This window comes from Struthio camelus, chromosome 7, assembly GCF_040807025.1.
Source record: "Struthio camelus isolate bStrCam1 chromosome 7, bStrCam1.hap1, whole genome shotgun sequence".
Lineage (NCBI taxonomy): Eukaryota > Metazoa > Chordata > Aves > Struthioniformes > Struthionidae > Struthio > Struthio camelus.
The window spans coordinates 40,027,630-40,053,123 of NC_090948.1; the positions used below are offsets into that span (position 1 = coordinate 40,027,630).

Below are 25,494 nucleotides of genomic sequence, written 5' to 3' on the forward strand. Positions count from 1 at the left end.
CAACAAGCACGACCCTTGCATGGCACTGCAAACTACTCTGAGCAAACACCTTGCCCAACACCACTCAATTAATCATTAAAAGCAGATCTATAGAGTCCCATCTCCAGAAAAGAAGTCGAAGCAGCGCCGAGGGGGAGTTTCACATGGCAGGGGCACATTAGGAGGAGTCAGCCACAGGATGCCTCCCCAGCCACAACCGCACACAGAGGAAAACCACAGCTGCCCTGCTGCCTGCTTTCAGCAGGAGCATCCCTCTCCGCAAGAGCTCTCTCACATGTAACACCGGCAGGTCAGCTTGATTTATAACCGAGGAGAGAAAACAGCATTACCAGGGAGCTGGGTAATCGGTAGACACAGGATAATTAATCGTTTTTCTCCTGATGCTCTCCTGCCACAAAAATCCCCACCTTTAATGAGCTGAGGTGTCTGGCAAGTGCTTCGCAGCAAGCGTTGGCAAGGTAAACAGGAGCAGTTCCCAGCTGCGCTGCAGCAAAAGCCACCGAGGAAAAGCAAGGTACTGTGAGAGGTGGTGTATTTGCTTCCTCGCTCCCCCTTCCAAATCCACAGGGAGGCAAAACTCCGTCAGTCAGCTGGAAAATCATCACAGTCCCTAGGTGCACTGTCACCCAGCTGAGACATATCAGAGGCCCTGACAAGTCACCATCAAAACTGCCATTGCATTTTAAGAATCTGACTGCAGCCGGGATCGCCTGGGCACGACCTGCGGCTCCTGCAGCAGGACGTTGCTTCCTTCACCTCCTGCTTACACCATCACCTACAGGGGTGTTTCTGGCGGGCAGCACCAGGTGCGCCTCAGGCTAGAGGCGATAAACGCTCGAATGCAGAGTTGCCAGGGTTAAGATTTGTACTCCATTTCAGATAGGCACTGCTTCATCAGTTATTCATCTGGCTGCACCACCCAGCTCCCCCACCCCGGTAAGGGATGGGGAGACTCTGGCCGGGTGTGCGACTAGGACAACCCCTGCCACGTCTAGCAGCGGGCTGACGCTGAAGGCCTCAAGGTCTACAGCTTCATATCTGCAATTGTTTTCTTCTCAGGCCCGCTTTGCTTTCCGAGCCATCTCTCCCTGGACAGATATACAGCTTCTCTCAGGACGGAGGAGACGCTCGTTTTTCCTCTCCGTTACTATGGCAAGAAAATCTATTGAGGACGACAAAAGAAAGGGAGAATTTGTTTCCCCTCAAACTTCTTGCATGCCGGCTAGAGAAAGAGTTGATGGCTAGATCTCTGTGCGACCCACGAACGCCAGGAGCAGAAGCCAGAAGGGGCACCAAAGAGTACCCACAGGGAACGTATGTCACGTTATATTAAAAAACTCCCCACAATCACTTGCTTTGCAGGCACTGAGCTGCAGGACGTGGCACAAATCCAACAGGCCAGAAGACGACAAGCGGGCCAACAGCACGCAGCATCCCTGCGGGCCCGCCTCCCCGGGCAATGGGAGCACCCACCTAAAAAAAGACTACGTACGCTCCCCTAGTTACGCCAGCTATTGAACCACGCACACCCTGCCCGAACGAACGCAGCCTTCGGGGCTCACAATTATCGTTGCCCGGGGGGTACCTAGGGGCTAGGAGAGCAGCTGCAAGGATGGCCACGGTAACCGCGTGCGGCTCCACAGCTGCCACTCGGCGCTGCTCCTCTCCAGCCCGCTCCGCCTTTTGCTGCAGCCAGGACGCTGCAACAGGTTAAAGGAAAATCAAACCAAAAAGAAGCAGCCCTACAGGAAAGGGACTGGCAGCTAAGAACCACCAGACAGGCGCTGCCTCTGCGCACGGGGGTTCAGGAGACGACTGCGTTTTAGCAACACCCCAAGGCCTGGCAGCGGGGGGCCCGCGGGGAGGCCGCCGGCCGTGGGTGGGCCCAGCGTCCTCGCCACGCCTCCCGCTGCCCCAGCCGCTCGCGCACACGCTGCTGCTCCAGCGGGCTCGGCAGGCACGCGCAGCTGAGCCGGGACGCGGAGGCCGCGAGGGACCCCGCCGGCCATGGTAAGCGACCGCTCAGCGCTCCGGCTGCGCAGCGGCAGGGAGGTTGAAGGCAGCGGCTCCAGCAGAGACGAGACGGGAGGGAAGCAGGGCAGTGGGGCGGGGGGGGGGGGGGTGAAGGGAGAACAAGAGCGATGCTCTGCGCTTCGGTTAATGAGTAACGCAGGGAAAACTCTGCCCGCGCCGCTGCATCGCCAAAGCCAGCGCTCGCCGAGGTTGGCGCTTCCCTGCGCCGGCCAGCCGGCTCGCTCGGGAGGGAAAGGGCTGCAAGTGCGACCCTACCGCGCACACCCGCTCCACGCCACCAGCGCGGCCCCGAACCTACGAACCAGGGCGATCAGACAGGGGCGCCGGCTTTTTCCCAGCCTCGTGGCAGAGGGGCGTGCGCAAGCTTGGGGGACGAGGGGAGAGGAGCCAGAGACAGTGGGTCCCGCGGCATGGCTAAACACAGCCCTGCTTGCGGGCCCCGCTGCGGTCAGGGCTGTCACCTTTACCTTTCCTAAGTGATGGATAGTTTGGGCAGGGAGGGTGGTTTAATCTCCAGAAAGCAAGCCCGGGAAACTCACGGAGATAAGCTCTCCTGATTCCTCGCACCAGTTCCTTTGCTTCAGTTAGGCAAATGCATCTGCTTGGTTTCAAAAGCACGTTTAAAAAAAAAAAAAATCCTATGCCTTAGCTGTGGAGAGCCAGAAAGAAAACACCATGATGACACATGCACGATGAGAAACACGTACTTTAAAGGACCAGGCGTGCGTGAGCAGCATTAACGTGCAATAGCCAACAGCAGCAGCAGGCTGGCCACCACGCTGGGACACAAAAGGGGGGCCCTGCGGCAGCCAGCAGAGAGGACGGGAGCCGGGTCGAGGACACCGGGGGGCCGGCAGGGCGCCTTGGCCGGAGGGAAACGCAGCTCAGGCGTTCACCAGCCACAGAGCGGCCACCGGACGCCGCCGGAGGAGCTGGCTTTCACGTGGTCTCCGGGCCAAACCTTGGCCTGGCCATGCCTCCCGCTGGCTCTGCGCTCTTGGGGACGAGCTGGGCCTGGAAAAAAGCCCCAGGGGCCCGTTCTCCCATGCAGTCACCATGCCGAAAGGGGTTTCGGAAACCAGTTAAGCGCCGTCTTTAAAGCGGCCGGGTTTCTTGCTCTCTCTGGAGGAGGCTGGATCAGGACCTGAACTCGCACCCTAAACGCAGGCACTGCCTGTGCCTATCTGTGTGCTCTGGGCAAGCAGCAGCTTGGGCTTTAAACAGGCTGCCCTTGCTCTAGCACAGAGCAGCAGCTTTCGGTCCCCACTCCCATGACACCTCAGGGTGCAATGGCACCCGTGCTTCCCCTGGATTACCCCTCCCTCCAGGCACCCACAAAGCACTCCAGGTTGAAAAGCTTGAGGCAGAGCAAGGAAGTCCCCTCGCAGCCTTCGCTTCGCTAGGCTACACTGAGCAACAGGCATCCCTGCTCCCTCCTCATCCTCACCTCTACCTATCGCCCAATGGGGAGAGCGGGACTTTCCACATCCCACGGGGCATCTCGAACCCAAACCAGGAACCGATTCCAATGCGCCGAGAAGCCCGAAAGGCTGGCGGGCGGGCGTAGGGGCTCCCTTGGCTCTCCCTATCCAGGGCGGGGAGAGCCGAACGCTTCAGCATCCGTACCCGGCCGAGACCCTGCGGTCCCTCCACCTTGTGCTGTGCGGCGTGCCGGCTCTGCTCCGGCGGGCCCCCGTGCAGCCGGCCTCCCTGTCCACGTTATCCCAGTTGCTAAGATACCTGGAAGCGGCTTATCGCGCCATCGCCGCAGAAGGGCAAGGGCTGAGGGTTTATTGCGCAGAGCAGTGTTTGCTCTCTGTCCGCCCCCGAAACCGAGCAGTCTGCTCCCAGGAAGGGACGGGGCCGACGTTCGCAGGAGGAGCCGGGGCTGGCAAAGGGTCGTCCAAAGCCCCCTAACGTTTCATCACGCACCAGACCCTCAACAGCACTTCCAGGGCTGTCGCTTTGGGCTTTAACGATGGCGAGGAGGCGAGCTGGAGAAAAGGACAGTTTGCCTTCGTCAGTCAGCGGTCCCCGGAGACCCTTAGATGGGAGAGGGGCTCAGAAGCAGCATCTCAAACAGCTGAACAAACACAAGAAACAGCGGGCTGCGTTTGTTGGGACTTGCATTTACCATCCCGCTCTTTGCCCTACGGCAGGCGAAGGGAAACACATTGCAAAAAGATGCTGGTCTTTGCCGCTGAGAAGCAACGGTCTCCGCCAACTCTCAAGATCAGATCGCCCACTAGGAAAGAATTCCATTGCCAGAACAAGGACGCAGCTTTCCAGATGCTACCACACCCGTCCACACTCGCTCATGCCTTCCTCACCGAGCCAAAAGACACACCGGCTCGGGTAGCCCCCGTCCTTCCACTAGTTTAGTACTCCCATTTCTAGTTTCACCTTTGCCATTATTCGCTTGCCAAAGCTAAGCTAAGAAGAACAGCAGCTTTTCCACCCCCCCCCCCTTAAAAAGCAAGCAAAAGCAGCAGCAGCTCTGCCCAAGAGTAGAAGACAACGCTAAGTCATAATTGCTCCCTCTGCCCTTTGTTACGCATAGACAAGAACAGCCTCTTAAACCCCACTGTAACATAAGGGAGATTGCAACGGAAAAGGAGCTCAACTCCAGTTTCATGTGACTCACGACTATGATTCACGCCACTTCTTTCTCCTTTATGAGGCTTCTGATACCTCTGCCCTTGAAATAAAGCCCTCCCGTTTCGGAAAGGTACGCTGCGCACTCCAAAAGCGAGCAGTTCTCGACTCCGGAAGTCATCACTGATCCTTTCCAGAGGATTAAGTGCAATGTATTTGGGAGCATAACCTCACCCAGCCATTACTTCTTAGTGCTTCAGATGATAATGGGCCTATTTTTATATAGGTACGTATATACACACACACACACTCACTAATGAAGTGTGCCAGGAGGCTCTGTTTGTTTTGCAGATCAGGACACCACCCCCATAACCCATAGGATGCTTCCTTTATTTGACCACTTGCTTCACCTTACCTCTGCCCTGCTGACCTGCTCCTTTTCTCTTTTTTCCCCCCTGTCTGCCAGGCAGGGAAAGCCCACAGACTGAGCGCCGAGGAGAGGGAGCAGCTGCTCCCAAATCTGCGAGCTGTGGGGTGGAACGAGCTGGAAGGGAGAGACGCCATCTACAAGGAGTTCCACTTCAAGGACTTCAATCGGGTATGAGCGTCGGTGCCGAGTTTTACAATAGGGGAAACCTGGTGCGCAGAGCGGGGAGTCCCATTTGCATGGCTCACGCATAGAAACCCCTTTCCGTTTTTCTTGAAATTTAATGGCTGAGCAAGGTAACACAATCAAGACACCAGAACGCTCAACCAGTACACAGTTTGTGTGGGCAAAGTTCTTCGAAAAGAGGAAAACCCATAGAAATCCCCCAAGACCCAGCACATACCAAGCCTTGCCTCTGACTGGTTTTCTAGAAGTATGGGGTATGTAATTATTGGTAACAGGCTGAGCGAAGAAAGAAAAAAAAAAAAATCCCAGGATAAGCTGTTCAAAACTAACTTTGCTTCTTCACCCACCGAGCAGGCCTTTGGCTTCATGACCAGAGTGGCTCTACAGGCAGAGAAACTGGATCACCACCCTGAGTGGTTCAATGTGTACAATAAGGTAAGAAACACGCACGTGGGGGCCACCAAGGCTCTTCAGAGAGCGGTTCCCGTTTACGAGGAATAAAACGGCACCAAGAGCAGCAGCAGCTCCTGTTCAGCTCAGTGGCATCTCTTCCTCCCTCAGATGCTGTTCCCTTTGTGTATCATAGATGGGCTGTGACTATCGCATACCACGTCCTCTCCTCCCCTCCTCCTTTTCTGGCCAGCTGAGCAGTAGCTGCTTGCAGGCCGCCACCAGGTCGCTTCTTTGAATTGCTACCAGGAGTGGCAGCAAAGTGAGAAAGGGCCTGGAGAAAGAGCTAGTTGAGAGGTGGCACAGCGGCTGCCGTGATCAAGGGTGGCAGGGCCTGCTTGCGGCCAGGACGAGCTGCAGGAAAGGTGAAAGTCACAGAGGTAGCAGCCACCAGAAAGGGCTGGGGAAACATCCTGCTGTGGGGATGGGCAGTGGAAGAGGGGCTCCCTGGGAACTGGGAGAAGGGTAGAGTCATCGCACCCACCAGCCTCCGGAGCTGGACGCAACCGGGCAAAATGCCAGAGCACAGCTCCCACCCTGAGAAATTTCACTAACAAGCCTGGAGAAAGTAATAACACTACCTGCTCCATCGGGTGATAACTGTCTGCAGCTCTGGGGGAACCCGTTCCTGTCCTTTCTGCCAGCAACACTTGGTCTGTCTGTCTGTCTGTCTGCCTGGTTCAGGTTCACATCACCTTGAGCACCCACGAGTGCGCAGGCTTATCCGAGCGAGACATCAATTTGGCCAGTTTCATAGAGCAGGTTGCAGCTTCTCTATCCTGACTAGAGAGGAACACAAAGTTCACATCAACGCCTCGCGTCTCGCCCAGAGCCTTCTCCCCGCTCCAAGCTAGCTGCTGGACCCAAACAGTGTACGCCATCCAAACCCCCCACCGCAGCTCGGCGTTTCCCTGGATGGAGGCACTTCTCCTGCACTGGGAAGGAAGCCTCTACTGCTTTGTGTACCACCACCTCTGATCTTGCCACTTCCGTTTTCAATCCCGTCTTTATCTGCGTCTGCAAATTGCTGAAGCCGTGGTCCTTTCGGTAGGCATGCCTTCTACCAGAAGGAGCAATGTTACACGACTGCACGAGCCAATCTTTTCACAGCTTGACCCCATCCAGGCACTGTGCTCTTGCTTCTTAGCTATGAGAATATGCTCTACCACCTGAATTTAAGGTGGCTTGTGCCCTCTGGTTATTACTGTAACCCTTTCTCAAGCAGTATTAAAAGCGGGCATGTGATCTCATCCCTATTGTAACGGGCCTTTTAGTAGAGAACCACATGAAAATGTTTACAATAAAGTTCCCAGTTAACCTGACGTCAGCTTGGCAGGAGGCTTCTTTGTCAGAATTACTGCAACCGGTTTTTCCAAGCCAGGCACTGGCCTGGCTCCTCTCTCTCCAGAAGGTGTTTCTGTCATGGGAAAGCTTCTCCACGAAGCAGCACGGAGAAACGGCACGTGCCTTCGCAGGCCTGCGCCTCACAGGGAAGAGGGTCTGAAAGAGAACCAGAGTACTGAAGCACTTTCCAAAAAAGCCAGAGCAGATCTGGCAACAACTGTTTTTAAAGAGGCACAACTATCATACCTAAGGCAAAAAACACAGGCAAGGGACAACCAGAAGGCATAAAAGCAGGCCAGATTGAGACCAGAAGCTGCTTAAGTGGGGTACCTCTCAGACGAGGTCCTGAATGGATTTGGTGCTGCAAGATCTTCGCTCCAGCAACACAGTAACTTGGCATTAACATGCAGGTGAGTCTGCGCTCCAATCACTGCTTTTCTGTTAGCAGGAATGATTTGCTGTGAAGCCAAGAGGAGCTGCTTCCAGCAAAACATTCCAGGAAAATACTACAGACTCCCGATTCAGGATAAGGGGTTTTTAAAACATTCCAGGAAAATACTACAGACTCCCGATTCAGGATAAGGGGTTTTTAAAACATTCCAGGAAAATACTACAGACTCCCGATTCAGGATAAGGGGTTTTTTGTTTGCTTGGTTTTGGTTGTGTTTTTTTTTTTTTTTTTTTTTAAAAAAACCCTCCAGGTTCTATAAAGTATTAAAAGAAAATCCATAGCTCTTAAATGCAACACTTTCAGCATCCTTGACCATCACCCGCAAGGCATAGTCAGGGACACCACTTTTATCTCGACAGAATGACAGAGCAGCTCCCAGGTAGAGCTCGTAAGATTCATAAAGTATTCTCCAAACCACAGACCAGGCTGCTCGTGAGCACAGCCAGGCGTGATAGGTCCCCATCCATTGAGTAAGTGTTAAAACAGAGGAGTTCAACAAGCCTATAGAGCTAAGTGTACCATTTTAATACACACCAGGCCTTCTTTCACCATCTCTTCAGTTATGTCAGCCTACAGCTTTACACAGTGGTAGACTAGAGTGATACAGATTATCGTCATCGGATGAACTCTTGTCCCAGAAGTTCATTAAATACACACTGACCATTTTTGAAGGGCAAGACAGCGTGCTGTACGCAACCCTTACACCCCCTACCCTCCCCCCCACAAATCATCAGAAAAGTGCAGATGAAATCCATGGCATGAAGACAGACATCTCTCCTCAGTCCATCCCACTGGATAGTCTTCAGTCTGGTACCTACGAGCACCCAGCTCCCTTGGGAGCGCTTTGTACAAAAAATAACTTTAACGTCCCACTTGCTAAACCTAACCAGTCAGAAATCTTACAGGAATTAACAGTTGGGAAGTTCCCTCCAAGTCTAAAGTACCATCCAGTTTCAGGTCATAATCCAGCCCACAGATTTTTTTCTTCCCTTTTCCCACCCCCCCCCCCTTTTCTTTTAAACTACACAGCCTATCAATCTCATCGTTGTTCTAAAACCATGTGGCATGATAAAGGTGATGCAGATTACATATGAGATGACAAGGATGAACAAAACTACACACCAGTAGATGACAGTGCTCTTTCTCCTGACCACAAGAAGATTACATTTACAGTATAAAACAAAAACACATAAAACAATTAAACCCACAGATATTACTAGCAGTTCGTGAAGCCCAGAATGGAGTACATTGACTTACAAATAACATCTTCAAATACCCAGAACAGAGTACATTGACTTACAAATAACATCTTCAAATACATCCAAAAAAGTGAAAGGGAGTACTGATCCCTTAGATCCATCTACTTCCTTGGAGGAGAACACAAGTGGGGAAGGGGAAGGCATTTCCTCACCCCTACCCCAATCTGTCCCCACTTCTTTTAAAGCAGAAACAGAGTACTTCCCTTCTTTGTTTTCCAAATCGTGGCTCAAGGACAACCATCACAGCAGCCAGATACTGAAGACTCACTCTCCAAAGCACAGAAAACTCTTGAGAGATGCACTTAATAGTCACATTGGCAAGATGTTAACAGAATAAACAGCTCCAACACAAATGCTGACCTCCAGAGCCCACACCACCATCAAGAGAGCATCAGGCAACTTAAATGCGCTGCTTTCAAAAGGGCTCAGAGACATGCATACTGTCATCCGTTTAACATTGCCAAAATACAACGTCTCACGGCAACGAAGAACAAACCTGTTAAAAAGCAAATACTCCTCCTCACAGACATTGGGCCAAGGCTATGCTTGTTTTTGCAGTGGCTAAGTAACCCTCTCATTCAGTCTAATTATCGTGCAAGTGGGTGCTTCAGCTATGTTAAGCCAGTGAGGGTCAGTTTAGGGATAACCAGTCCAGTACCGCAGAGAGATGCCTTCAGATGTCCCGCACAGGACCGCGCACTCCTGGCGTGCAGTCTTCCCCCAAGCGTTGCACAGCAATCCCATCCCTTGGGCAACCCGGCCCGTGAAACTCTCCGTAGCACGCAAAAAAAGCTAGGAAGAAACGCACGGGAAAGCCCTGCAGGAATAACCCCACCACCGTTCCACAACTCAAGTGATTCTGGTTTGTCCTTAAGGCCGCCACTGCCTCACAAGTTGCGCTGGTAAAACTCTCTCACGGTAAAAATAGTGGAGAAAAATAGGAAGGGTGGGGGGCCATGCAGCCAAGGCTCAAATACCCTCAACTTGGTGCACCCTATCACTCAGCCTTTCAGCACTATACCAGCATCTCTGTAACGCGGTGAAGGGACTTGGCTCAATACAACTACTATCCTACCTTATGGGCAAGCATACTTCACCTAAGGTCAGTCTGCCCTTGAGGTTTTTTCAATATAGTACCGTATGGAAATGACTGCAGCGAGCGTTGCAGTCGAGAGCTGAGCCCTCAAACTCTCCCTGGCGTCCCACAAAAAGCCAGGGAAGCGTCAAGGCACCATGGTGAATGCCCTTTTGAGAATGTGCCCTAAAGGAATCAGTGCAAAGAGCAGACAGAGATTGCTACTTTCTATTACAAAAGTCACCTTTTCATACTAAAAGATTATGGTAAAAAAAAGTGTCAACTTTGGTGCCATACGTTTGCATACAAGCCCGTAGCCATAACACACACCAGGGCTCGACTGACTCCACTACAGCATTGTGAGATAGTGCAAAACCTTCAAGTTATCATCAGTGAAATCACCGTTTTGCACATCCCTCCAGAACTGTGCACAGTACAACAGCAATCTAGGTGGCAAACACAGGTGTTCTGCAAGAGGCAGGGAAGCAAAATAGATACCACGTATCTAAATTCGGAGTACCATCCAGCTCCTCTCCTGCACCACCCACTTGGTTTCTATTTCTGTTGCTATTCAAATAAGAGATTCCAGAAGAGGATTTGGCGGGTTTTTTTTTTTCCCCCCTCTCCTCTAACAGATATCGATTGCAGTCTGAGACCTCCAGGAGGGAATTTTGAAGAGTATGTGACCATCTTTCCTTTGCCAATTTATCAACCCTGCATTACACTGATACAAGGCTCCTAGCACAGTCTGTTAAATGCATTAGCTTGCAGGAACACTCAGAAGAAAACAAAACTTTCAATTTATTTTCTACCTTCAACTTCTGGGAAGCTCGAAGCTTTGGAAAACATCATCAGAACTGGAATATATCCCTTGGCTAGACATTGGCCAAATACAAGGTCTGAGGAGAAGAAACAGTGAGGAATTAAGTGACATTTAGGTATGATACCTGAGGAATTTGGGAGTTGTGGAATGGACATTCATTTCACCATCAGTAATCCTGATGAAAACGGGCAGGGGGAAGGGAAGAAAAGCCCCACAATTAAAGTTGGGCACGAAAATAACGCAGATTTCAGAGCAGACACAGGTGGGGAAGGAAGTTTCCAAGACCAAGCTGCCTTCGGATCTGCACTTGTGGGAACTAAGGCTTACTGCAATCTCTTCCTCAGAACACCTTTAGAGCCACCCCAGTGCTTGCTGGAAAGACACCGATTGCAGCACTGCAGTCAGCGGTGGCCGGGAGAGCCGTTCATGTGCTTTTCGCTGCAAGGAACATCCGTGCTGTAGAGGCCGTCCAGGTACGCCTGAGAAATCTCCGCTACCAAGCTCCGGTCCGGAATGGACTGGGCCATTCCATAGATGGCTCCCTAAGGGGAGAGGAAGGGAGCGTTACTACCATCAGGGAAACACGCTTCGACGTACGCAACCCTCTCACCCCGAACACACCCTTGCTATCGCTGGCTCCTTACCATGCCTGTGGTCTTGGCATTGACATCCTTCATGATCTCGCCAACGCTGTCTTTGACATCTTTCAAGAACTGTTCGGCGACGCCCGGCTTCGTGTGCAACTGCGTAATGCAAAGGTGAATGCTGGGCAGGCAGGGGAGAAGGGAGAGATTAGCCACACCACCTACGCACAGCTCCACATTCGCAGAGCAAACAACAGCATCTGAGTCCTTTCCTGGCCAGTGACAGCTGTGTATCTCCTTAAAATACCATTTCAGAGGTATAAAGGGAGCTCCGCTACCTTCCAAATAAAGGCACTCCCTGCATAATACTTGCTATAACCAAGCTCTTCTTTTGCAAAATGCCAAATCTACCTTCCTCCCCAACATCACCATACACAGTTAAAAGCCTGTGACTGCCTCACCTCACTCCAGTTGCATCTGGTTAGAAAGATGCAGCTGCAGGGAAGCACGCTTCGCTCCCAGGGACGCTTGCCATAATTTCCCTCCCCTTCCTCTCCAGCTGAGGCTTGCTGTCAGCCTGGGCGCGTCGGCCACCCCCGGCACGGGAGTCAGCACCGACCAGAAGGGACGAGGCTACTCACACCTCTTGAGCTACTGCTTCAGGCTCTCTAGGCTCCTCTTCATGCTAACTGCAAGTCTAAAACATTTTTTCAGCGCACCTACAACTTAAAAGGTTTGCTCTTTTCACACACAGGAACACAACTTCTACCCGCTCAAGGAAAATCCTTGACAAACATTCATTTCACATCAGGCTGGAAAGATCACTGAAAACAATCAAGCCTTCACTGTTCTCTCAATTACCTTCCTGTTCAGCACACAGGAGGAAGATACAAAAAAATCTACAAAACCTCAGTTAGCTAGCACAAGATAGAGTCCTGGCTATTTGTATTTTTCTGCTTGTATAATACAGAGGTAAAGAGAGAGAAATTCTCAGATATGCCCTCTGCTAGGCTCATTAAAATTACTACTGCCTCATCTGCACTGCAGTAACCATTCTGTATCAGCAATTACAAAGGCAATTGCTTCTCCACAGAGGAAAAGCCTACGTATAATTTATCAGATATGGACAACACCACTCAGCAAATCAAGAGAGCTACGTGCTCCAAAGACGACCATCTCGCCTAGTCCAGACCACGCGCGTCGCTCCGCTGGTCTACAACAACGGCTCCCCCCTGTGACCACAAACTCACCTTGATGGGAACTGCAGGACATTCAAATTCCATCCTTTCGCAGCTAGCAAATTAGATAATCGATAAATGTCAAAAACGTCCGAACCGATGGAGAGGACAGACACCTCAGGTTTCCCAAAAATGAAGATGCTGTCAATTTTTCTCAACCTTGAAACAATATTAAAGAGAAAAGAAGCGACTGGTCAGGGTTACAGCAGAAAGAGGTCAGCCATTCTGCCCATCTATCTGGGGCCTCAGAGAAAAGATACATACGGAGGGGGACAGAGCACAGCACCTTCCAATCAAAAAGCATGCAACCGGCCCAGGCCGTTAGGACTTGCAAGAGGACTCGGGTGATTAGAAGTCCTAAGTCAAGTACGCTCAGGAAGAAACGGAAAGAAAGGAGGAGACAGAGAAGCAAAGAGCACTGGTCCCTCAGATCACACAGCAAGGCAGGCACCCTAACAAGGGCAATTATAACCCCTTACTCCAGCAGCTGGAGTAAGTCCTTCCTGATTCCCCCTCGGCCATGACCGATGCAGAAGAAACTCCTGAAGCGAGGCCAGCTAAATAAAGATGCCTGAACCCCTCCTCTCTGTGCCCTTCAACTGTCTGAGGGAGGGCAGTACCTTAGGCATAAACAAAGCATCTTCTCCCCCAGTTTCCCTCCCAGTGGATCCCCACCCAGCGGCTAACGTGCTCCAGCTTCTCCAGGGAAAAAAGGGTGCAAGAGAAACCAAAACAGTTTGGGAGAGGGAGCCCCAAACGGGGCTAAAGAGTACAATCAGAAAGCTAAGTCATGGACATACTCCGATTCGAGGAAGCGAGCCGTTTTAATGATCCTTTTCGTCGCCTCAACGTAGCCAGACTCCCCCATGTGCATCAGCGTCGCCCAGCACGCGGCGATGATCCCACCAGCCCGGGAGCCCGCCATGGTGGGGGAGGCGTATATGCCCCCTTGCCAGTCGGGCGCTACGAAGAACTGGTAGCTCCTGTACTTCTTGTCGCTGTACAGCACCACAGAGGAACCCTTGGGAGCGTAGCCGTACTGCAAGAGGCACACGAAGCATTACAAAGTGGCAAGAGGACGCAGGAACGCTTTCAAACGCTTATCGCGCGCGGTCACCACGATCCCATATGCCCGCACCTTGACGCGCTGCACAAAGCATCCGTACAGGGCAGTCCTTACCCTGGCACTCCTCCACAGGGCAGACCAGCTACACCACATCAGGACTTGGCACAAGTCGTCCCACCTCGCTGTGTCAGGACCTATGCCCTGAAGCAGGCTGAGGACCTGCTTTTCCCTGCACACAGCTATGTACCTGCTTCATATTCTAACTATTGAATTCATGAACTCAGAAAAGACAAACTTAATTACTAAAGATTAATTTCTTAGAAGCAAGGGAAAACTCTGAGGGGAGCCTTAACACAAAACCTGCCACGCGATGAAGACTTGAACAAAGCAGCATTTCCTCTTCATTTAAGTTTAATGCCTCCTTACATACCATGGCTGAAGCAAATGAACTCGTCTTTACCTCAAGTATACCCCCGAAAAGGCACCTCTCCTGCCCTCCAGCAGCAGGGCTGCAGCACTCCTGACTGCTCTGGGACTTGAGTCCCTACAACGAGGGAAGTTAACGCCGGTGGGTCTCCACCACCCCTGGACAAACCCCTGCTCCAGGTATCTGACACCACCTTCCCATCACAAAACACAAAGTCTGTGAATAGTTGCAGCCACTGCCCACAGTTCAAGTCACCTTTCCACGACAGCCCCCCGCCAGCCATGGGCCATTGTTTCTGTTTAACATCTGCTCCAATCCCCCACAGGCCCATGGTAGCCAAGCCCTGAAAAAGCAATGCAAAGTGTACTAGAAATGCCTGAAAACAGGGATGGCATTGAGAACGGCTCCCCAAAAACGAAAGCATTGAAAGAGCTTTCCACCCCCGGCTCACCTTGTGGGTATCAGCAGAAATGCTGGTCACACCTTTCACGCGGAAGTCAAAGGGACGCTTTAGAGGGAACCCTGCCTTCTCCATGAAAGCAATGAGAAAACCACCCAGGCAGGCGTCCACGTGGAAGGGGATTTTGTACTCCACTGCAAGCTGCATGCAAACAAGAGGTTCTGGTGAGTAATGCACAGCCAGGGAGGACAATGATGTGGTTGGAGGTAACCAAACTCCAGTCACCAAAAATGCTCCGTATTTCACACGTGGATGTTTTCCGGACCCTTCTGGAACATCATGCCATTCTCAAGCTGTCAAGCACTGCAAGATCTGGAAAGGCTACTTGTAGGATGACTCCTCCTACCACTTTCCACACATTTAGGGATTAACAGGGAGAGGAAAAAACAACACTGTATTTTGGCAGTTTACTGTATTTGCCAAAGAGATGGGACAACTCGGTCTGAAAGCCGGTATCCAAAATACACTACAAGAACGTGGTCCAAAGGAAAAGAAGATCAGATGCCCTGACTGGTTGCATACAAAACAAACAACAGGTGCACGGAGAAAACAAGACAAAAACAAAAAAACAAAAAAAAAAGAACAAAAAAACCCAAGAGGCCTGCTTCAAAAATGAGATCCTGGTCCTTTCATTCCTCCTCCCTCCACATATTCCTAAAGACTTCTCCACTGAGCTTGCTGCAACCAGTAGGCCCTACACCTAAGCCTTTTACCAGGTGGACTATTCTGCTGTTATTTCCTTTCGGGTGTCAAAAGAACGAGCTTGCCTTGTGCTTGGTGCCGCAATGGAGCGGAGCTCCATTGCACAATACATACTGTGCACAATACATACTGTTACAGCAGAAGTTTACGGCACTGACTTCAGAGACAAAACACGCACTAAAGGTGCGCCCGTGCCACTCCGCCTTGCTAGGACACATTGCACGCAGTGGCCCAAGTTTAAATCCGGCCTCACGCAGCCAGCTTTATGACAACGTCCAGAGTTAACTTCAGATATTTAAAGCCCACCCTCCCACGGCAGTGGGTTATACCAGTTTTACTGCTATAGCTCCCAGAAGCCATGGGCGTGGGTGGAAGGGGTCCTACCTTGGCCACCTCTTCAATGGGGTCCATAACTCCATGCGGGAACTGGGGAGCAGAACAGACCAACACAGCGGTGTTCTTCGAAATAGCTCTCCTCATTGCCTGAAGATTTAAAGAGAGAAGATGCTCACACTCCCTTACCAAGTTCCACCCTGCCAAAAAAGATAAAAAATGAAAACATGCAGCTTCTGGTCTTAAAAATAAGCCAGCCCAAAAGAGCCCATAGAAACCAACACAATGAGCTGTAAGCATCAACAGGCATCAACTCAGTCATTTAACTCGTCCACTTGGAAGCGCTGGAACATGTTGTTCACCCTCATGTGAAACCTGTAGCTGTCTCTGAGATACATAAATTATTTGATCCTAAATGAATGACACGGGACAAAGGGATGGTTTACATCCAATTATTTCAAATAAGACTTTATATGCAGTGAGGGGCATTTATTCTTATGTTTTCTTCCTTCTTTCCAGGAAACACAGCCCGCCTCTCTGTATCTATCGACTTAGTACCCTGCCAGGTAGATGCCGGCTATTTCCTGTACACTGTTAGTTTCCCACACAGAGAGCGTAGCGCTGCCTAAAGCGATACCTGAACGTCCACTTCCATATTCTTGGTCAACGGGATGTGAATGATCTTCAGCCCAAAGTAGTGTGCTGCTTTGTCAAACGCTGCATGAGCGCTCTTCGGGACCAACCTAGGAAAGGAGCAGATCCCAAACTTCAACCCAGGTTGCACCTAAGCCTTAAGCTGAACAGGAGGGGAAAGAGCAAAAACGCAACCTGTAGGCGTTTTTGAGCTTCCTCCTTTATAGACGGGTTAAAAACAGGCCAATGCCAAAAGTCATACAGACTGACAGAAAAGTTGGGGAAAACAGGCTTTGGGGCGCAAGAGAGGCCATGTGCTATTCTGAATTAAAACAAGGGTCACTCAATCTTCAAGGACACCGAGTAAACCTATTAAAAGTAATTCTATTCCGCTACATGGTTTTCTGTCTGTCAACCCGGAAACATAGTTCCTGTTTAAAAAAAAATAAAAAAATAAAAAAGTTAATTCCTTGCCATAACAGACAATGTTGCACGGTCTCCAAAGAACCACCCTCTCCGAGGGCACATCACAGCACAAAACAGAACGAACAGTATAAACGCACGAACCCAACGCTTGCTCTCTCCTATCTCCAATGGCAGTGGCTGGACTACCAAAAAAAGGCATTTGCTTTGTTTTCTGTGGCATCCTATCCTTATCAGGGCCTTTAATAGCGTGCAGAAACATTAGAAAGGGAAGGAAAAAAAAAGGCACAGTAATTCAGCAGATGAGCCCCACAGTGTTTCATCTCTCATGTTCTCCTCTCGTGAGCAATTACCCAGAGAAACAATCCTGAGGTGCAGCTTAGAAAAAAGATGCACATCAGAGAGAGCAAATCCTACATTAGCAGCCTAATGATTAGCACAGATTCTCATTACAGTCCCAATCAGCCCTGACTTTAGTCCTCGAGTTTTCAGGCTTAAACGTCTTTGATCGGAATAAATTAACACACTTATGCACTTCAAAGTGCCTTGCAATCTGTGCTGAAGAGGGGCCCAAAGCCGAGATGAGCAGGCTTTTCCAGAGCAGTGCAGAAACACTGCCAAAATACATCTGCACGGCATGGCTACGACAGCAACGTAGGCTGCGTAAAGCTTCCTATGCTTTTGCTCCGTTTCTCTGCATCCACGCTTCTCTCCTGCGCTCAGTCCTTCAGGCGCAGAAGGGATGGTAAAGAGCTACAAATCGAAGGAAGACTGAGGTCAAGCAGCCACCTCTCCTCAAAGGAGCAATTAAGTCGCAAGAGCCTCCAAAGAGGAGGTATTGCCTACATTTCTGGATGTTTGACTCCCCTCTCGTACGCCAAGTCTCGGTACGCCTTGCAGGCCATCAGAATGCTCTCGGTCCCCCCAGACGTCATCTGTTGCAAAGAAAAGAAACAAGAAAGTAAATAAATAAATACACAAGAAAATCACCTGCGTGGGTGTTACAGAAGAGAAGGGCAAAAAAAGGGATGCTGCCACAGCACCTCTGCCCAGAAATGTTTCAGAGGCCAGAGATGCACAGGACAACTCAGGCTTGCAAGGGCAGCAGAACCCATCGAACAGTTCAAGGTAGCTTTCTAACGTTCACGTTGAAAGCGCACCATTTAGGTAAGCACTGGCTCTGCTATTTAAAGGGGAAAAGCCACCCAAAACCCTGGCAAGAGAGGAACGGACTGCGCAGTCGCTGGCAGTACTGGCAGGGATGACCGCACCTCACGAAAACACAAGTACATACTTAGCTCTTGATTACCTGGGGATCGTTCTTCTGGCTTACAGATTAATTACGCCACGTACACGGAAACAACAAAGTTGATTCAGTACCAAGATAGCTCAGGTATGGTGGAGTTTATTAGGTCTGGAGCTCTGCCAGGTTGAGGCCCGGAGCCAGCTCGGGGCTGGCACTGCTCCGCGGCCAAGGAGCCTTCCTGAGCTTGGACAGTGGCGAGGACGGGGCTCTCTCCCACCCCACGTCTGCAGAGGCCAGCCAAGGTCTGGCCAATACCGGGCTGGAACCAGTAGGACCCAAAGGATCCCAAAAATTTTACACCACAAGGGATTTCTGCCGTACAAGCCCCTCAGTCTCTGTACGGCTCACCACCCACACCGCCCCAGCCCTTACCACCCTGAGCGCAGCTGAGCAATGGGTTTTGCATCAGGAGACAGGAAGAGGAACGTACGGGTGTGCACACACACCAGCTGCTGGAGCACGTGTACTATTGCATACCGGAGCTCAAGAGCTTTTAAAAACAAATGTATTGAAGCCCTCTACAGGAAGACAGCCATAGAAAGGAAGGCCGACCAAGGGGAGGATTGTTCCTCCTCAGCCAGCCTTTGTGAGCTCTGAGGTGCAAGGGACAGAAGAGAGCGTGCGCAAACCTTTCAAAGTCAAGTTTCACCCTAATAAAACCTGGGGCTGTTTCTTGCAGCAGGACTCGTGCTCTGCGTGAAAGTCAGCGCCAATGCCAAGCGAGCTGTAACTTGAGGAGCGCTGGTGCGTGGCCCTGGTGCACATAGTTCAGGTCAAAGCTATACACATTGCTTAGGGAAGACTCACTTTTCATCTCCTCGGGTGCTAGACTGACTGTCACTTCCCCTTTTTTACCCCCCTCCTCCCCCCCACCAGAAGCATAAAAGGGCACAGTTGCATAGGCACGTCTTACGTTATCTGCTAGTCTGGGTTTTGGGTTTTCCCCAGCTGACACTGCTGCAAAACCCCAAAACACGAAGGGCGACTGCGTGACTGTGACAAACATAAGTACAGAGACGAGGTGGGGGGGGGGGGGAACCCACGCACCCCCGCCGCATTTGTGCGTAGCGTGAGCCAAGCCAGCAGCAGCTGCTGCCGCGGGCATCGTGGAAGCAACTGTCTCACCACAGACAAACAAGTCTTGCTTTTATGTACTTTGGAAAGCAGCAGCTGTTGCAGGGAAGAAAAAAAAAATCCTAACAGAGCCTCACACTGGAAGAAGAAAAAAAGAATCATTGCGCCTATTGTGAAGCAAATGGATGGTAGCAGGAACACAATGTCCCGAGTATTTTATAGGCAGTGCCATTCACTTCTCAACCCTTCTCATGAAAAAAACTTGTTAGCTATTATTTGGGGGGAGAAAACAACTGGCATCATGCCAACTTCCCTTCCTACTGCAGGGTGGTGGAACAGGAACGGAATTATTTCGCCCTTACAGCACTGCAGCGATTGCGAAAACGTTGCTGGGCACGATGTTGAGATCTTGGACAGATGTTACTGAACACTAAGTAAGTTATGGCAGCAGGCCCTGCTACTTGTTGAATAAGCAGACGCTTACCTCTACCTTCATCTAATTCGCTCTTCAAAGAGCAGCCCTGGGAACAGCCTTATGCCTGCGCCCATCTTTCCACCGAAGCGCCAATACCTCACCCTTATATATGAGACCTTCCTTCAAAATCTGGCTTGCAAAGTTGCTGAAGTTGAGCCACGCGCACCTTTTGGGAGGTCAAAGTCAAGATTATTCACTGTTTGATTGTAGAGGCAGCTTAAGGGCAGCTCCGCTTCCCTGAGCGCACTCCACCACGGATCCCGCCACACACCGACACGGGCACGCAGGCGTCCACGCGGGTGGCTCGCTCAGGCAGCGGATCCGGCTGCAAAACCCACTCCAAAAGCCTGCTTCCAGCCAAACCAGCTTCCTAAATCGGCCCCCGGGCTGCACGTCAACCCTGGCACGAGCCCAAGCCAGGGAAACGCGACAGCCCGGCTTGCTCTGGCGCGGCGACTTCAGCACGGATGGAGTTACAACAGCCTGCTGGCCTGCGCGCTTTCCACCTGCAGAGGGAGTCCGCTCCGGCTCGGGAGGCTCCAGCAGCTCAGCTAGACAGCAAACCTACGCTAAGACCCTCCAGGCCTGAATCACCATCACAGGACACAACTTCCCCGCCAGCCAGCCGGCGGTGATTCAGCACCGGCCAACGCCAGGCATAAATATTTCTCGCTCTCCTTTAATTTGAAGTCCACAGGGCTGGAAACAGGCATTGTTTTAAGCAGCTTCCCAACTGGGCGCTATCTGCAAAAGCCAGAAGCGGCATGGGGAAGAGGTAAACAAGCATGCTTTTCTGCTCCTGATTTGTTTGTTTTTGCAAATAGGAGGGGAGAGAAGCAAGCACAGGGGAAGAAAAATATTCCTCCTGCCTCCTGAAATGGATACACCCGTTCCATTGCTTGCTCCCTCCAAATCCCAATTCTCTGCAACCTCAACATGACAGCAGCAAGGAGAGGTACAGTCCCTATCACGTGAGTCTCTGGTGAGGCCACTTTCGTGTTGCTGCCAAACTGCCACACACCTCGCATAGTTAGGGGTCGCTAAAATTTTGCTTGCACTTCCCCCCCCACCCCACCCCACAGGGAATATCTCCATCCAGGCCCCGGAGACCAAGCTGACCAAAAGTTTCTCTGAACTACCCTATGAATAAGATCAGTAAACCGCAACTCATTTCTGAGATAGCATGAGAGCAAAAATACACCATGATCCACTGAACGGTCATAACATAGACGCAGGCGGACCTAAAACCCCTGTGAACCCGGGGGTTGTAAATGCCACAGTTCTCTCTCTCAAGATGACCCGCTTATCACGGCAGATAAAGCCTGAAAGAGCTGCAGGAGGGCAAGTCGGAGTTTAAGCCTCCCAGGATGCAGCATTCATATTTCACTTTTAGATTTCAAAGCGGCAACTAGCTACATGACAGAGTTGGGAAGGCCCAAAACACGGAAGGAAGGGACAAAAGTCAACTTCTTCAGGGCGTTTAGGTTTCCATCGTCTTCTGATTTTGTGTCCTCTATTCTGTCCTCTGCTGCAGAACAAGTGCAAACAAGAATCGAGAGAGACAAATGGATGTCAAACATATACATACACAAAGACAACTTTCCTCTGCACTAAACCTGAGGTTACCTTTTCTTCTTAAAGTTCACAAACACTAATCATGTAAAAAATAACAACTATTGAAGTTTGCAGAAAAACAGTGACTTCTCAAATTACAGGGGAAATCCTCAGAGCCGGCACTGCAAAACAGAGCTCGCGAATAGGAACAAAAGTCCACATGAGCCAAAACCAACCTTCTATGTACTCAGCTTAATTAGTCCCTCCAAATCATGGAAAGGATGTTGTCAGAATCTCATGGGAGCCAAAAATCACCAATTCCTGTCTCTTCGCTCCTGCATAACATGACTAAACGTAAGAATAAAAGCAGCAATTAGTGAGAAATAGAAACCATCTCTCCACTCCTGAAAATGATTATTTTTTAACATGGCTTAAGAACCTGGAAGATCTTTTAGTGCTTTTTAAGGTAAGAGGCATGCCTGAACAACCCACAAGGGAAGTGTCAGTATTTTTGTGCTCATGCTTAAACTAAGAAGAATTGTAGCCCCCATGCCTCAAAAAAAGGCAACTTCTGTAAATCATGAAAGCTACTCTATCTAATTTAAAATTCAGAAAGCTAAGACACCACCATTTCTTTTAACATTTATCTAATGCATCGGCATGAGAGCACAAACTGGACTGCTCTCCACAGATCCTTCTTTAAAAGATGTCCACGCGACCCAGGGGCAGAACCGTGCACACCCGTGGTCTCCCAGAAGCCCTGGGAACAGCACAGATGAGGTACTGTGCTGCTTCTGCCAGGCTGAGTAGCACAGAGTGTTAGCCCAAGAAAGTGCCTTTCTGCAACACACCATGGAAATCGGGGCACAAAGGAAGCGAATTTGCCTCCCGGGGAAGCAGAGGCAAACACAAAACTGTGTTTTTTCCACCTAGCACAGCCATGGATGGACAAGCAGAAACACCAACAAACTCATCTACCTTCAGGGACCATCACCGGACACCAGCAAAATTGGACACACAGTCCCAGGTGCCTGAATCACATTAGTAAACCCCCTGGACAGGGACAGACAACAGACACGCATCCATTGCTTCTCAGAGATAGCTGTGACAAAATTCAGGGGGGAAAAAAACGTTTGTTTTAGTTTACAAGCACTGCGAAAGTTTAATCAAGTGAACGAGAAGCCTTCTTGCTCAAAAAAAGCGGCAGCACTTCCTAAACATATCAATTTAAAGATAACTCACAGCATCACGCCCTCCCTGATGTAGCCATCTCTTATTTTACCGCCTCGCCAGGTATCCGAGTGCAACTGTGGCAGCATGAGCGACCAGTTACAGCATGGCCTCGCAGAGACAGAAGGAAGATCATCAGTTTGAGAAAAACGTTCTTTTTTAAACAGCTATCGAACTGTCTAAGCCGCCAAAAATCATGCCGAAATATTAATTCTGTTTTGGGGAAGAAAAATAAGTGTCTTTTGACTCCAACGACTCAAGGAGCAGGTAACCCCCACATCCCCTCCCAAGTCCCTCCATCAAGCGTCAGCTCCTTCTGGACGCTCTCACGGTCAGGAAGGGCTGCGTGGGAGGAAGGTATGAAGTCCAGTGGAGAGACTCGTTTGGACAAGATAATTACAGGGATATAACTAATCTGCTGCTTCCGCCCCACCAACTTTTTTCAGCCCTCCCTCTGATCCCGCAGATTTGACTGTTCAGCCAGCTGGAACGTAACTTCACAGCAGGTTGAACGCTTCCCCTTTTGCTTGGCTTCGGCTTGAGTTTCAGCTTTGCGGGCTGATCCTCTGAAGGGGGGGGGGGGGGCAGAGAAGGAAGGAGCAGAGGAGAAAGTGGAATTCCCCAGAGAGCCTACGCTGCGGTTCTCACGCTGACTGCGATCACTGTGTGATCGTGGAGCAGCTTCTTACCGTTCCAAGTTTTTCCTCTCACGCAATTCTACTTTCAAATTGCAGTGAAAGCGCAGGCAGGGCCAAAACTGACACTTCTACAACATACACTTTACATAACAGAACACGTATGTGCGTGGCAGGCTTCAGCGAGCACAGTTCCCCAAACAGATGACGCGTGTCACAGAACTACCTATCTGATCATTATATCCCTTAACATCTCAACCGCGGCTCAAGATGAGTTTCAACAGTTAAGACCCAGCCTCTTCCCACTCCAGAGATAATCTAACCAGTGCTCTCAGCACTGCAAGTCAACAAGGAGAAGAGATGGGGTTAGATGCTTTTTAGACACCAACAAGCACGCTCATTCTCTAAACTGGAGGGTGCACAGAGAGGTGGACCTCCTGCTATCAGAGGCAGTCATGTCCTACACTCCCAGTCACACACACTGATCAAGTTTTTTCTTCAACCCAGTTGGAGTTTGGTCCCAACTAACCCTACTAAACAGCCCTTCCAGCACCTCCCTGCACTTAACACAACCATGCTTCCAGCAGTCAGATTAAGCCCATTCAAAGCCAATTCACCCTGTCAGCTCTTGGGCCAACACTGTCTTCCTACAACGATCTTCAGCCTTTCCTGGCCTTCTGCCTCCCTAGCATACTTACAGAGAGCAGCTGCCTCATGCCCAACCTCTGAAAAGTCTCTTCTGAACTATTCTCACAAAGTACTTCTGCGGCCAATTTGTATCGCAATAGCACTTCAAGACCCTGCTGGGAGATAAAGGCCTCACTGTCCCATGCACCACACAAACAGGGAGAGAGAAGACTTGGCCTGAGGAGTCATAATCCTCATCAGAGAGGTAATGCAAGAGAGGAGCATTAAAAGAAAAAATATATATATTTATGGTTTCATAACAAAAGCACAAAAATCTGAACTCTTTCGCTGCGAACTCGATCGAGGCTTTAGAAATTGTTTCAATCCTAGCACACTGGAAGGCAACACAAATCCACTTGCTAAGATGGTTTTCCAGTCAGAGAGATGACAATATATGCCATGCCTGCCTGATCACCACCACTTTGAGCTGCTCATGGGCGACTGTCCAGCCAGCCAGCTGGCCTTGTCCTCTGCCTTAAGTGTTCTGGCAAGCTTGCACATTTCCAGCTCAAAGACTGAAACTATAGGGAGTTGCTCAAAAATGACACCGCTCTGGTCCCCATTCTCCGCCAACAATCAGCCAGGTTGCTGTGGCACATTACACGGAGTCTCTTTTCCTACTGCCATCAGGGTAACATCATTTAGGAGTATGAAAAACAGATCAAGCAAACGATCTTCTCCGAAGAACTACTTCCCTGGTTTAAATTGTCTCTCATAAACCTTCACCAAGAGGAGGAACTGGCAACTTCCTTCTGTGCGACTGTGCTGCCATGGCATTTACCAGACGCCCGTCTCGCTCGGCGTGACCTTGACCTCCGTCTCAGCTGGATAGCAGAAGTTGCATGTGTACTTGGAAAATCCAAGTCCAAAAACATACAGATGTCCATGGGACACTTGAATACTCACAGCACCACACGAGTTGGGGCCCCCATTGAAGAGCGCACAGGCTATCCTCACTACTTCCGCTTCCATTTTCCTCAAACCTGGGAATATATCCGGATGGAGAGGGTTACTCCAGGCAAACTCCTCGTACACCTTGAGAAAACAGAGACAGAAAGTTAGCCTTGCAAGGCAAGCCTTGTGTTATCAGCAAAGGGGTCCAGACTTGGGAATTCACCATACGCATACAAGCAACCTAGCCCAACAAACAGCATTCAGCCTCCACAAGCCCAAGGAGCTCTGCAGTGCTAACTCCTACAGTGAGTAAATACACAAGCTGGGAAGCTACAGCTGGGCGGGGGGGGGGGAAGGGGGGAAACCACACATTTGTTTTTCTAGGACTTTCTGGCCTCTGGAATGCTTATATAACAAAGCAATATTGCTTGTTGTACAGACAGGTTTAACGGTTTAGCTAGTTTAAAAAAAAGATTTTTCCATTAAACCAGTATCATATATATATAGGCACTCCGTATTTGCTTTAAACACAGTAGGCCACTATGCAACCCCAAAAACTCACTTTGCAGAACTAGTTTTAAAGGAAGACCACAGGCAGAAGAAAACAGCAGCAGCAACCACCAAGCAAAACTCCCTGCAGCTGTTTTTAAAAGCCTTGCTCCCAGGAGCAAGGCGGCTAGATTTCCCTTTCTAGCAAAATAGTTCTTGAAGTAGATATATTTTAAAAATAGACCTTTGGGCTGTTCAGGCTGTTTCCGACCTTCTCTAAGGGAAAAGCTCCCAACTAGGTAAACAGACCTAACAAAGACTTCACTGAAGCATGCCAATCCTCCATTGTTGTAGGATTTGGACCGCATGGTAATGCCAAAACACATTGCAAACTTCTTTTTTGCCTCAATCAAGAGCAATTCAGCTTTGCTCAGGAAAAAGCTGTTCCAATCCAAAATCCCACAGCACCTCTGTAATGGGATAGCCGGGTACGCTGTCACTCCAGCCTGCAGCTAAGTCACATCTATCAGATGGTCCTGCTGAAGCTGACCTACAGCAATTTTACGCCTCGCATCACACTCTGAATCAGAAGGTCGGTACCAATTTCCAGCTCACGTGTAATCAGCTTCCTGCTTTCTTA

General features: G+C 50.3%; 2 protein-coding genes across 14 annotated transcripts in view; one reads left to right on the plus strand and one right to left on the minus strand.

Annotated features, from left to right (window-relative positions):
- Positions 1–1,421: 1,421 nt before the first annotated feature.
- PCBD1 (pterin-4 alpha-carbinolamine dehydratase 1) lies at positions 1,422–7,014 on the plus strand. The gene is made up of 4 exons (XM_068950949.1): positions 1,422–2,010; positions 5,096–5,227; positions 5,597–5,677; positions 6,377–7,014. Exons 1-4 carry the CDS (start codon positions 2,008–2,010, stop codon positions 6,473–6,475), a joined length of 315 nt encoding a protein of 104 aa, XP_068807050.1. The 5' UTR covers positions 1,422–2,007; the 3' UTR covers positions 6,476–7,014.
- Positions 7,015–10,605: 3,591 nt separating this feature from the next.
- Positions 10,606–25,494, minus strand: part of SGPL1 (sphingosine-1-phosphate lyase 1) — a 38,422-nt gene continuing 23,533 nt past the window's right edge. For all 13 annotated transcript variants that reach the window (XM_068950945.1, XM_068950941.1, XM_068950940.1 and 10 more), the window contains 9 exons: positions 24,378–24,506; positions 17,357–17,445; positions 16,092–16,197; positions 15,506–15,604; positions 14,411–14,560; positions 13,267–13,505; positions 12,479–12,625; positions 11,289–11,409; positions 10,606–11,186 (listed from right to left, as the gene is read on the minus strand). In XM_068950945.1, coding sequence (XP_068807046.1) covers positions 11,046–11,186; positions 11,289–11,409; positions 12,479–12,625; positions 13,267–13,505; positions 14,411–14,560; positions 15,506–15,604; positions 16,092–16,197; positions 17,357–17,445; positions 24,378–24,506 — 1,221 coding nt within the window. In that variant the 3' untranslated portion in view covers positions 10,606–11,045. The remainder of the gene's footprint in view (positions 11,187–11,288; positions 11,410–12,478; positions 12,626–13,266; positions 13,506–14,410; positions 14,561–15,505; positions 15,605–16,091; positions 16,198–17,356; positions 17,446–24,377; positions 24,507–25,494) is intronic.